This window comes from Peromyscus eremicus, chromosome 13, assembly GCF_949786415.1.
Source record: "Peromyscus eremicus chromosome 13, PerEre_H2_v1, whole genome shotgun sequence".
In the NCBI taxonomy this organism is placed as follows: Eukaryota; Metazoa; Chordata; class Mammalia; order Rodentia; family Cricetidae; genus Peromyscus; species Peromyscus eremicus.
The window spans coordinates 3062994-3076344 of NC_081429.1; the positions used below are offsets into that span (position 1 = coordinate 3062994).

General features: G+C 52.9%; 1 protein-coding gene across 1 annotated transcript; it reads right to left on the reverse strand.

Moving 5' to 3' along the window:
• Positions 1–6037: 6037 nt before the first annotated feature.
• LOC131923597 (alkaline phosphatase, germ cell type-like) lies at positions 6038–9410 on the reverse strand. Its single transcript, XM_059278721.1, has 11 exons — positions 9347–9410; positions 9146–9262; positions 8917–9032; positions 8571–8745; positions 8183–8355; positions 7838–7972; positions 7668–7743; positions 7423–7557; positions 7148–7339; positions 6916–7032; positions 6038–6827 (listed from the first exon to the last, which is right to left on the reverse strand). The coding sequence occupies exons 1-11, from the start codon at positions 9408–9410 to the stop codon at positions 6538–6540; spliced, it is 1590 nt and encodes a 529-aa protein (XP_059134704.1). The 3' UTR covers positions 6038–6537.
• Positions 9411–13351: the final 3941 nt, after the last annotated feature.

The following is a 13351-nucleotide window of genomic DNA, read 5'->3' on the forward strand; positions in this document are numbered from 1 at the left end:
CTGCTCACACTGGCCAGTCAGTTAGCAGGGGCTCAGCTGCAAGATCTAGCTCCTGGGCCTTCTGCCCCTTAGCAATGGTCCTCAGCAGGCTGAGCAGGTGACCGATGAAAACCCTGCAGGTGCCCAGGCACTGTACTAGAACAGGCTCCCAGAGCATGGGAGGGAGGGACTTGCCCGATGGGACACCAACAGACACACAGTAGAAGACCTGGGGCCCATCCTTCCCTGCAGCCCCAACCCCAGCCCAGACACCTCCTTGCTCCCCTCATGCTGAGCTAGGTACAAGCTACAGAGTGTGTTTGTCCTTGTTAGTTTATTTTATTTTTTATTTTATTTTTTTTTTTTGGTGCGGTAGGTAGGGGGAGACAGGAATCTAGGGCAGAAGTCAACTTTCAAATTCTAGAAGATTTTCCAGACATTTATTGTCCCAACTTCAGGAACACAATTATAATCCTTCCCTCCAACCAAGAAGTAGCTGAAGTCCCATCCACTCCAGTCCATCCAGCATGGGGAGGGGTGGGAAGAGCTTCCCTCCACCCATCAGCCTTTCCCTAGTCATCGTTCACTGTCCCTACAGGTAGGGACGCCGTGGGGCACTGTACTGGGAGTTGGGGCTTCTGGGATTCCTGGCCACTCTAGGTCCCTGCCCACCCAAGGGCTGGGAGTCTCGGCTCCTGCAGCGTCACTAAACACTGTAATTATTCAGGGAAATTGCTTGTTCCCTCCTCCCACGGTCTGCTCCTCCCTCTCTCTCGGTTCCAGGTCCAAAGAAGACACACTCATGCTGGTGATGTAGTGAGGAGCTCCTGATGTCCAGGCTTACTGTGAGCCAGAAGGCTGATCGACCCCCAGGGAGGTGTGCACAGCTAGCCACACATACCAATGCATGCAGCCGTGAATGCAGCCTGGCTGCCTGTGTCAATACATTGCAGTTTCTACTGCCTCTGTCCCTTCTTCCCAGGTGCCTTTGGTTTCACTGTCTGTCCACGACCCTCTTTTCTGCTTTTTCCTGAAGATCCTTACATCCTTCTGGGATCTTCACACAGTAAACTGAAAGGAGACCAATGGGCATGTGGAGAGGTGTCCAAGCACCACAGATTAAACACCCTCATATTGCAAAGACTTACAGGTCACCTGTGGGGAGCACCTGAGAGGCGTAGTGAGTTCCATGCACTAGAGACAGGAGCATCATCCAGGAAGTCCAGGGATCATCATCCAGGAAGTCCAGGGATCATCATCCAGGAAGTCCAGGGAGCATCACCCAGGAAGTCCAGGGAACAACACCTGGGAAGTCTAGGGAACATCATCCAGGAAAGTCCAGGGAGCATCACCCAGGAAGGTCCAAGCATGCACATGCTGGCATGTAGCTATGCTATGACAGGAAAAATTATCACATTTGTAACCCAGGCTCTATGTACCAGCCTGATCAAAGTGACCTTCTTAACAGCCAAACATTGGGAGCAGTCCCAGCATTCATCAATAGGACAGGGATGAAAACAGTATTTCCAGCTGAGCGGTGGTGGCACACACCTTTAATCCCAGCACTCAGGAGCCAGAGGCAGGCGATCTCTGTGAGTTCGAGGCCAGTCTGGTCTACAGAGTGAGTTCCATGATAGCCAGAGCTACACAGAGAAAACCTGTCTTGAAAAAAAAAATAGCATTTCCATAAGCAGTGAACCATGCAGCAGCGATGAATGATAGTGTTTGTTAAATGCAAGGCACACCTTGGAGGTTGTAGCTGCAGACTGCCACCATTTTAGTAGGGGTTACTATTGCTGTGATGAAACACCATGGCAAAAGGGAAAAGAAGTAACTTGGGGAGGAAAGGGTTTATTTTATTTTACTCACAGTTCCACATAATCATCAAAAGCAGTGAGGTCAGGAACTCACGCAGGGCAGGGACCTGGAGTCAGGCACTGAAGCAGAAGCCATGGAGGGGTGCTGCTTACTGGCTTGTTCAGCCTGCTTTCTTTTTCTTTTTTCTTATTGGCTTTTTTTTTTTTTTTTTTTTTTTGGTTTTTTGAGACAGGGTTTCTCTGTGTAGCTTTGCGCCTTTTCCTGGAACTCACTTGGTAGCCCAGGCTGGCCTCGAACTCACAGAGATCCACCTGGCTCTGCCTCCCGAGTGCTGGGATTAAAGGCGTGCGCCACCACCGCCCGGCTCTTATTGGCTTTTTGAGACAGGGTTTCTCTGTGTAACAGTCCTGACAGTCCTGGAACTCGCTTTGTAGACCAGGCTGGCCTTGAACTCACAGAGATCCGCCTGCCTCTGCCTCCCAGGTGCTGGGATTAAAGGCGTGCGCCACCACCGCCCGGCTTCAGCCTGCTTTTTTATGGAAGCCAGGAAGAAATGCCCTACAGGTTTGCCTGCAGCCCAATGTTATGGAAACATTTTCTCAACTGAGGCTCCCTTCTCTGCGATGACCCTAGCTTGTGTCAAGTTGACATGAAACCAGCCAGCACAGCCACAGAAGTAATAATACCTTAAAGCAAGTCCTGTGGGCTTTGTTGTTGTTTCCCAAGGCGTATAAAAATTGTGCTTACAGTTTGGGTAAGTATATGATAACATTATGTCTAAATAATGTGGGTTCCCTAACTTAGAAGTGTGTTACAGAGCCAGCCAGATGGCTCAGCAGGTAAGCCACCTGCCCCTAACCTGAAGCCTTGAGCTCCATCCCTAGAACCCACTAGAAGAGGGGACCAACTCCTAAGAGTTGTCCTCCGACCTCCACACTCACACCGCCTTAGCCAAGTGCACATGCACGTGGGGAGGAGAATACGTAATAGATTAATGTAAAGGAAGGATGCTGCAGCTAAGAACTGTTGGTGAGGACAGGTGTGCTAGCTTATGTCTGTAACTGCAGCACCTGGGAGCCAAAGGCTGCCTGCACTACACAGTGAATTCCCAGACAGCCTGGGTTACGGAGCAAGACCATGTCTCAAGAAAAAAAAAAAATGATGAGGACTACTGGCGTGGGACCACACATCTGTGCTTTCAGGACTCAGGAGGCTGACATTGAGGTCAATATATGCTATAAGGAGAACTTGCCTCAAAGTGTTCAAGGGACCACCACAGCTTCAGCATATTGTAACCTTTTGGCTGGCGTGGGAAATGTGGTCTTATTTAGGTTTTCATGGCTGCTGTCTGGTGGTGTCTAAAGGTTGGGTGGCTGTGGCAACTTCTTCAAACAGCTCAACAGTTAAGTTTCCTTTGTTCACTGACTCTTCCTCACACACACACACACACACACACACACACACACACACACACACACGCACACACACAAGTGCGCCATGCTCCTTGGTGGCACTTTACCCACAGTAAAACTTCCTTCAAAATCAGGGCTAAGAATATAATACAGTTCAACAGTAGTGTGAGGCGCCAAGTTCAATTCCCAGGACAAGTACGGGTGGGGAGAGGGGCATGGCTGACCTTGTAAGCTACCTGTCACTTGCCACAGGAACCCACAGTGAAAATCTCTAGGAAGACACTGGTAGCTTGTTAGAGAATGTTCCAGCCTTCAGAATACTAGGTAAACACATTCCCATTTCTTGTAAGTTATGCAGCCTCGGATATTTTATTATAAAAAAAATAACAGAATGATATAAGTCCCAGCCTCCGAATTCTAACCCAGATAAGCACCTGGGGAGGATGTATTGGCATTGCTTTCAGTTTGCCTGCTTGAAATATAGTTCCCCTGTACTCATGGCTGACAGTAGAGGTCTCCCTGTTTTAGTAGTTCTAAGTAGACCTGCTGTGGTCAGCACTGTGGGAGATGGGGGAAGAAGTGACGGGGCAGGGGTGGGGGGAGGGATGCCCCAAGCTTCAGAACAAAAAGGAAAGCCTTGGAATCATAGTGGGCCTGCAAGTCAGGTGCTGGACCAGCACTAAAATCATTCCAGGAGAGTGACCCATCCTGATGGAGGCCCGAGAGGCGGGGCCTTGCTCTGGTCATCCCATCTCCACAAAGAAACAGGCACCCCCATTCACAAGGCACCCCCATTCACTGGAGAACTTGTCAGAGCCCTTTGGTGAGGACAGAAAGGAGATTTTCAAGGCAAAAGACACCCGTTTCCCAGAAAGGAGCCTCGGTGACCTGCTGGGCCTCTGCAGCTGTAGCCAAGGACAAGGAGTGTCGACCTGAGGAGACTGAGGTGAAGGAGTATGTCCAACGGAAGGGACACTCATCAAGACGGCTCCCACCTGGTGGTGAGGTGACAGCCAGGCTTACAGGGGAACGAAGTCCTGTTCCTTGTCTCTTTTGAGAATCCCAGGAGCCGCGCGGTGGTGGCGCACGCCTTTAATCCCAGCACTCGGGAGGCAGAGGCAGGCGGATCTCTGTGAGTTCGAGGCCAGCCTGGGCTACAGAGTGAGTTCCAGGAAAGGTGCAAGGCTACACAGAGAAACCCTGTCTCAAAAACCAAAATAAAATAAAATAAAATAAAAGAGAACCCCAGGGGGCTGGGGGTTCAGCTCAGTTGGTAGAGTGCTTGCCTAGCATGCAAAGCTGAGTTTCATCCCCCAGCACAGTGTGGAGTGGGCCACGGCAGTACATGCCTGTAATTTCACATTCAGGCCGTAGAGGCAAGATCAGAAGTTCAAGGTTATCCACAGTTACTTAGCAAGTTCAGGCCTAGCCTGGGGTAAAGAAGAGTCTGTCACACTATCACCATCAAGAGGATCTCAATCCAAACCGAGACAGGACAGGCTGCAAGGTCACACAATGCCCTTACTTCATCTCTACTCTCCAAAACTGTTTTGTTTGGGGTTTTTCAGGTGAGCCCTGGCTGACCCAGAACTCAGTCTGTAGAGCAGGCTGGCCTTGAACTCACAGAGATCCGCCTGCCTCTGCCTCCCAGGTGCTGGGATTAAAGGCGTGCGCCGCCGCCGCCGCCGCCGCCGCCGCCGCCGCCGCCGCCGCCGCCACCACCACCACCCAGCTTCCAGCAGCCGCTGTCTCTGTCCTATTTGACCTTAGTTGAAAGGCAAAGACAGAAGAACCAGGCTGTCAGTGAAGACCTACTATGTGTCAGACTGAACGCCCTGTGCTTTCCTGCTTTCAACCAGGGAATTCTCAAATCTGCAGCCTGGTATGTGTGTGCAGGATGACGAAAGGGGTCCAGTGACTTGATGGTGCTTGCAAGGAATAGTAGCTACTCAGAGCCTCTCCCTCCTCCACAAGCAGCAGAGAGGGGCCAAGCCTTGGAAGTAAGTCTCCAGTCCCTGGACAGTGTCTGCCCTGACTGTTCCCACTCCCAGCTCCTGAGCTGCATCAAGCTGAGGCGTTCCTCAGAGTCTGCCTCTGCTCTTCCTGCAGTAGTAGCCCCAGGGCCTGAGGTATAACCAACCAAGACACTGGAGGCATTGGCACAATAGAGACTCTACATTCTGTGCCTGCAAACTACGGTGAATCCTGGGCAGTCAAGTACATGAGCCAGTGTGGCACCTGCGGAGCCCAAGGGGCCTTGCTGTCTCTTCTCTGGAACTGACACAAAATGTGCTCGCTGGTGTTCAATCTGAGCCCTGTGCAGTGGGCAGGAGTCTGAGTGAGGGCTGGCCCGCATGCAAGGCCTTCGTGTTGTTCTCTGTCCGCCAACGTGGCATCGGTTGACTGGTCCCAGGATTTCTCGTTCATGTGTGGGAGCTGGCTGCAGGACCAATCCATCCCTGATACAAGATCACCTGTGGCATGATATGACGGGCTGGCCCTGCAGGGCCAAATCACCTGTGGTAGTGCGCCCGCCTCCATCCCCACCCAGAGACCACCCTCTCAATGGCCTTAGGCGAACAAGAACTAGACTGACCTTGTGTAACAGTTGGTTTTATTGTCCCCAGGAGAATGGAGGGCCCAGGAAGGTGGGAAATGTTCTGCATCTTTATGCTAGCCCGACACAGCAGGGGACATCTATAATCCCAGAATTTGGGAAGCTGAGGTAAGAAGATGGGGGACTGAAATCTAGACTAGGCAAGACCCTGTCTCAAAAGCTGGAGGGAAAATGCCAAGTGCAGGCCCAGTAGATTGAGGAAGAAGCCACCACCCAGATGCTGGGGTAGGGACAAGGCTCTCCGTGTGCCCGGCCTCCTAAAGGAGTCTGGATAAAGGTGGATGGCCTAATAAGCATCAGTGGATGGCTGTGTCAAAGCTTTGCTGGGTCTGTTGTCCAAGGTTCACCAGAAGCCAACAGTCTGGCAATGGGGGCTGTCCAGTGTTGGTGACTCAGACACTGGGTCTTCAAGGCTGCCTGATGGTTTTACCATGATCAGTAAGTACTGGAGTTTGTCTTGTCTCAGTACTCAAGGCAGGGAAGTGCTGTCAGGTCTGAGGCCGGTTGATTAACACTCCGTGAGATGATCTGTTGGAGCCTAAGGTGGGGCTGCAGTCTCCGCAACCCGCAGCCCAAGTTTGATATGAGATTCGAAAACATGGAAGTGGGGAACGAAACCAGAGGGACAGGTGGAGCCCAGAAAACAGAACCAGCAGAAAGCACTGGAGCCAGCAGTGGGGTACTAGGGTGGAGTCCAGTGAGCTTAGGTAATCAGGGCTCAGCTGCCACCACCATCAACATTGTCTCTGCCAACAGGAGCATCAGGGTGGAGGTCTGGCCCCGGCTCGCCGCACTGCTCTGGCCGGCAGGGGGCGCCAGGCCGCAGTCGGTGTAGGGCTCCAGGCAGCCTGCAAAGGCCATGAGGTGCGCGATGTAGTTCTGCTCCTGCACTCCGTGCACCAGGTGTGCCTGCGGGCCACGCGCGAATATCGCCACGTCCTCCCCGCTGTGGGTCTCTGAGGACAGCGGTACAGCCGCCTGCTGCTGGTATGTGGGGTCGCCTGCAAAGAAGGGGTGTTCAGAGCAGTGGCTTCCACCTCTATGAGTACTCTCAGCCCCTGCCCCAGTTGACAACCCCACAGAACTTACGGCTCTCCTTGTCAGTGACATCGGGCCGGACACCTTCCTGGAGCTTATAACTGGGACCGTTGCCATATAGGATCGAGGTAAAGGATTTGCCATCCTGAGCCTTGAAGGGAGCTAGCCCTGCAGGGAGAGGGGATGATTGTTTTTCAGACTGACTTCGGCACACCTTTACCTTTTGCCTAGTCACCAGATCCCTACAAGGCAGCAATATCTGCCCCCTCCCCACCACACCTACCAAAAATGGAGGTCCCCCTAAGTGTGTAGCCACCAAAAGAGAAGACGTGGGAGTGGTCAGCAGTGACAAGGATCATGGTGTCCTGCTCACTGGTGAGCTGGTCCGCTTTGTCAATGGCCGAGTCGAACATGACAGTCTCAGTCAGTGCACGATAAGCTATGACTTCGTGATGACCATGGTCGATGCGGCCCCCTGCAGGAAACCAGTGGTGGGGAGATGTTCCAGTCTGCCCTGGACCCTGCTTCCTCCTCTTTTCTCCAGGCTCAACCACTCACCTTCCACAAAGAGGTAGAAGCCTCGGGGGTTCCTGCTCAGCATGCGCACGGCCACCTCTGTCATCTCTGCCAGGGAGGGGTCCTGGGTAGGGTCTCGGTAGATGTCATATTTCATGTGTTCAGGCTCAAAGAGGCCTGAAGAATAAAAAAATCCATGGTGAACACCAGACAGGGGATTAAGGACACACACCCCCCCCACAATTTCCTAATGGAGGGGTTCCAGGGCAAGAAATAGGAATTATTACCCATGAGGTGAGTCACAGATGGGTCCAGGGACGCCTGAATGAGCTCTGTGCGGTTCCAAACATATTTGGCTCCTCCCTGCAGAGACACAGCCAGTCTGTTAAGTACACACCTTCGGATGCACACCCTCACTGACCCTGCTATGCCCTTTGCCCTAGCACCCCCCCCATACCTGATACTTTGCCAGCCACTCTTGAACGAGGTTCTGTCCATCCAGCCTGGTTCCAGCCTGGCCAGCGTTGTCTGGATATTCCTGGTCTGGTGTTCCCTTGGGAAACATGAACTTGCGGCCACCACCGAGGATCACCTAGAATCAGAGGTGAACTGGGATCTAAGTGATCCTCTATTCTTTTGCAACAGCACCTGGTCCCTGCAGGTCTGAGGGAAGGGACTTCCTGGCTGAACCTTCCCAACCCCTCTGTGTCCTACAGGACTCAGAACTCAGACTGTGGGCTGTATGGTCTGCAGTGAGTGACACCTTGCCGCAGCCCCACTCCCCCTCACATCTGCAGCTCACGTCAATGTCCACGTTGGAGATGAGCTGTAGAGAGATGTCCTTGCAGCCCTCCTGCAGCGCTGAGGCGGACATTTCTGCATCCGAGTACCAATCACGGTTCACCGTGTGTGCGTAGGTGCCAGCTGGAGAGGCGTGCTGCACCGACGTGGTGGTCACCACTCCCACAGACTTTCCTGGAAATGACAGGAATCAGGTGTGCAACCTAGTGCTACAAGCCTGCCCTAGCCCCTTAGCCAGGCCCCAACCCACTTGCTCTTTGGGTTTTGTTATTGTTTTGCACAAGTCCTCACTCTGTAGACCAGGCTGGCCTTGAACTCAGATCTGCCTGCCTCTGCCTCTCAAGTGCTGGGATTAATGGCGTGTGCTTCCACACCCAGCTCCAACCCACCTGCTTGTTTGGCACGATACATCACTGAGACGACCTCGTTGCCAAATGTGGTGTTGCACTGGTCGAATCGGGCAGCTGCGCTCACGCCGATGGTCTTGTAGTTGGCCTTGACCCCACAGAGATAGGCAGTGGCTGTGCCTGCACTGTCTGGGACCTGTCTGTCCACGTTGTATGTCTGGGGACAGAGACACTCTCAGCTGTGTCCTGCTGGTAGACATCAGTCCTTGCTTCCTGTGACAGGTTCACTGTCCTGGTTGCCAACTTGGACCCCAGATGTTCTGGGTTCTTCCTCCTCCAGCCATACCCAGTCCCCCCACCCCCATCCCAGAAGTGTCCCAGTACTCACCTTGGACAGAGCCATGTATGGGAAGCGGTCCATGGCTAGGGGTGTCTCAGGTCCTAGATGGCCTTCCAACTGTCCCTTTAGGATCCTGGTGGCTGTCACTGTGGGCACCCCCATCCCTGAAGGAGCAGAACCTGGTCAGAGCCGAGCTCCCAGACCTTCCTGGACCCATCAGTGGCCTTGGGTACCTGGAGAGCAAGGGCCCCAGGGTGGCCAGGCCTCGAACACTCACCGTCCCCCAGGAAGATGATGAGGTTCTTGGCTGACGTCTGAATGGGCTGCAGCTTCTTGGCAACATCCAGGGCCTCGGCTGCCTTTTGGTTCCAGAAGGCTGGGTTCTCCTCCTCCACTGGCCAAGGGGGAGAGCAGAGGAAGGGTCAGACTGGAGGCCCAGGTGTGCGAAAGGAGCATGCATCGGAAGGAGCCTCATTACCTGGGATGACGCTAAGTGACAGCTGTAGCCTGAGGCCCAGCAACAGCACACAAGCTCCCCACATGGTTGTGGCTGGCTGGTGGTAGCTCTGACGATCGTCGAGGGTGAACTTGGAAGACCAGAGTACTAGCTGAGGCTCTGACTGCCTCGCCTTAAATAGGGGAAGACTTAGTTCCTGTTTGAAAGGCTCAGGGGCCCTCCCTAATTCTCAGGCTCTACCCCAGCCCCACCCTACCCTGTGAACTGAAGCATGTCAGGCTTAAGAAGGTTGCTGGATATGGAAGTCCAGACCAACGTCCTGAATCTGGAACTATAGTGGGTCCCAGGCATCTCCCCGCCCTGTCTCCCCCCCCCCCCATTAGGTGGAAGGCTGAGGCAGTTACTGTAATCTTTTTTTTTTTTTTCGGTTTTTCGAGACAGGGTTTCTCTGTGTAGCTTTGCACCTTTCGTGGAACTCACTCTGTAGCCCAGGCTGGCCTCGAACTCACAGAGATCCGCCTGCCTCTGCCTCTTGAGTGCTGGGATTAAAGGCGTGTGCCACCACCGCCCGGCCCAGTTACTGTAATCTTATATTGCAGTGCTCATCAACCCTCTGCTACTCTGTCCCTTGAGGATCCATCACATTTCTTGTTTCAGTGAGAGTTACTCCCAATTTCCTCTCCCCTGGACTTGGAGCAGGTAAGATATCCGGGAGCATTGGCCAGGAGAAGTACTGAATTGGAAAGAATGAGCTGGTGGGTCCAGACCCTTGTGTGTATTGTAGCTAGTTTTGAGTGTGTTTGAATGCAAATGGGAATAGAGGTTGTACAAGATCCTGAGCCAAACCAAGGCAAGGCCTGGGTCTTTCTGAGGAGCAGGCAGGTTTTATCCTTGGTGTTAACTCCTACCCTTGGTGTTAACCCCTATTCTCTTGGACAGGTGGCGAGATCCCAAGGTGAGTGCTCTGCATAGATCCTGGGCACATCTGCAAGTGTAACCTAGGCTAAGGAACTGGGAGCTTCCTATAGCGATGCAGTGATCCCACTTCAGAGTATAGTTTACGCCCAGATTCTGTGTGTATGAGGTTCAGCATTATTCACTGTAGCCAAGAGGTGTGAGGGTAAGTCATGTGTTCATGGATGGATGAGGAGATCAGAGAAACATGATCCAGCGAGGTGTGGTGGCTCAAGGTCGTAAAAGCAGGTCTTCTGACCCTTGGCAGGAAGATGGAAGGGAGATTAAAGGCTATTCTGTGCTCTTGCAAATACATAGCAAATACATTGACTCAAAACCAACCAAACACTGGGCAGTGGTGGTGCACGCCTTTAATTCCAGCACTCGGGAGGTAGAGGCAGGTAGATCTCTAGGAGTTTGAGGCCAGCCTGGTCTACATAGTGAGTTCCAGAACAGCCAAAGCTACACAGAAAAACCCTGTCTTGAAAAAATAAAATAAAATAAAATAAAACAAAACCAACCAATCAAGCCAGATGTGGTGACACACACTTTTGATCCCAGTCCTCAGGAGGCAGTGGCAAGCAGATCTCTGAGAGTTCAAGGCCAGCCTGGTCTACAGAGCCAGTTCCAGGACAGTTAGAACTACACAAAGAAACCCTGTCTTAAAAAAAAAAAAAAATGTTCGGCTAGGCGGTGGTGGCACACGCCTTTAATCCCAGTGCTCAGGAGGCAGAGGCAGGCGGATCTCTGTGAGTTCAAGGCCAGCCTGGTCTACAGAGTGAGATCCAGGACAGGTTCCAAAGCTACACAGAGAAACCCTGTCTCGAAAAACAAACAAACAAAAATGTTCATCTGTACCTAAAGGCTATAGACAACCCAGACACTCAGGGCCACCTGGATCCCTGTGTCCACCTCCTGTCTGATTCACCTGACTATGGGGACAATAGCTGTCATCTTCCATTCACAGCTCCACTGTGGAGTCGGAGATACAGGCCACAGAACCAGATGTGGCAGGGCGTAGTTTTTCCTTCAGCACTCAGTAGATTAAAACAGGAGGATGGGGAGTTCAAGGTCGTCCTTGTCTGCATAGTGAGGTCCAGAGAAGCCTGGGATGAATAAGCAAATGCCCGGGGCTGGGGCTCAGTTATAAGAGTGCTTGTCTATGTGCCTGGAGCCCGGTTCGGTCCTCAGTGCCACATAAATTGGCCAGTCATCTCGAGGCTCGGGAGTCAGGAGAACCAAAAGTTCAAGGCCTGGGAAGCCTGGGCTACTGGAGACCCTGACTCAAATGAACAAAACTGGAAACAGATGAAACAAAAAACCAAAAACTTACCAGTGAATATATACACAATGAAAAATGTTTTAATCTTTCATAGAGATTGTGACTGTGTATGTGGGGGAGGTGGGGGGTCCTCTATTCCTTCTACTTTTAAATAACTTTTGCCTGGGGTTGGAGGACACCAGACTGGTAGAACTGCTCTTAGGGGTGGGCTGTCAGGGTCTGTCTACTCTCTGTGAAGGAGCAGGGATGGTTCCTGACTGCTTCTGTCTCCCAGGTCTCACCAGGACAGCTCACTAGGAGCTTGGTGACAGTCCTCGACACTCAGGGAACACATGGCAGGGGCTGGGGATAGATGTGGAGCACCAGAAGGTCCAGCATGCACAGGGAACACCACGAGACACAGGGCACCCCTGCCTCCAGGCAGGTACCCCAGGCACTCTCCACATTTCTCTCATGGGAGCCTGCCCCAGGGACAGACGGAAGCAGTGTGACCATCCTGCCTCCTGCTGAAGAAAGATGGGGTCATGTGCAGCAGACCTCATGTGGTCAGGGGTTCGACTGGCAGCTACAGAGCACCTGGGCCCAGTCATTTCAGCTCCCGTCCAGCCCTCTCTCCTCTCAGGCCAGATCTGCCCATGCATTTAAGGAACAGGGTGAAAGGCTCAGCCACCCCCCGTGGCCTTCTCAACCTTCCTGACTGAAAGGTCTCCAAGGAAGTCTGTCACACATAGCTAACGCTGCTCCACTGAGCAGTTAGGTACATTGTGTTCTGCTGTGGGTGGGCCAAAAGGAGTGCTCACCACAGAGCTGCGGGGGGGGGGGGGGGCTGGCCATCTGCCACAGGCTCAGCGTTATATGGAGAGCCATCCTGTCATAGGAAGAGTCAAGCCCATAAAAGATGAAGCCCCTGGAGCCCTGATTCCATAATTACCGTGTGGGCTCTGAACACTTGGGCTAATGTCACCACCTACAAAGACTCTGAACTCAGACAGCTGCAGAATGAGGCTCGGGACATGGACAGTGTGGCTGTCTGCTTCACTGTCAGGCTAGACCACACAAACTCTTCCCGTGTGCGCCAGTGCGAGTGTTGTCCCAGGGAGCTCCCCCCGATGCTGGGAATCCAGGAGGTGGCCTGGTACTGGGGGGCGGGGCGGGGGGCATCTAGGAAGATGTGTGCTCAGGCAGAGCCCTGGAGGAGGGAGTAAACAATTTTCCTGGAGAAATCAAGGAGTCAAGCCTTGGAAGCCATGATATCTACCACTTAAGTAAGGAAGTCAGAGGAAGAGGCAAGAGCCCCAAAGAAGATGGTGTCCAGATCTCAGAGGAATTTCTCCCATCCTCAGCCTCATGGAGAAGCCTCTGTTCTGGTGCCAATCCTGATAGCATACAGGGTGTCCTAGGAGCACCTGCCCAGCCTGTTGGAGGCTGATGTGAAACAGAGGAAGCAGATGTTGTGTAGGATCTACAGCTGGAACAGTGGCTAACCAATGTGAGCAGCAGGAGCTGGGGGCTGCCAGGCTAGGGCTGGGACAGGGACAGGGAATACAGATAAGGACTGGGTCAGTCTGCTCTCCACCCCCGAGCTCTGTGTCAAAGTCTAATCATCCCTCTGCAGGTGGGCATCTCCATGTACAGCAGCGTGAGGCTGGAGCAGCTGGAGAAAACTCTTATATGAGGGATGTCCAGACCTGATGGACAGGCAATGCGAGGAAGGTTCTGGAACCCTGGGTCATCTTCCCAGGGATGTTCAAGGTTCCCTATGTCCTGGAGACCCATGTACTCACTGTCCT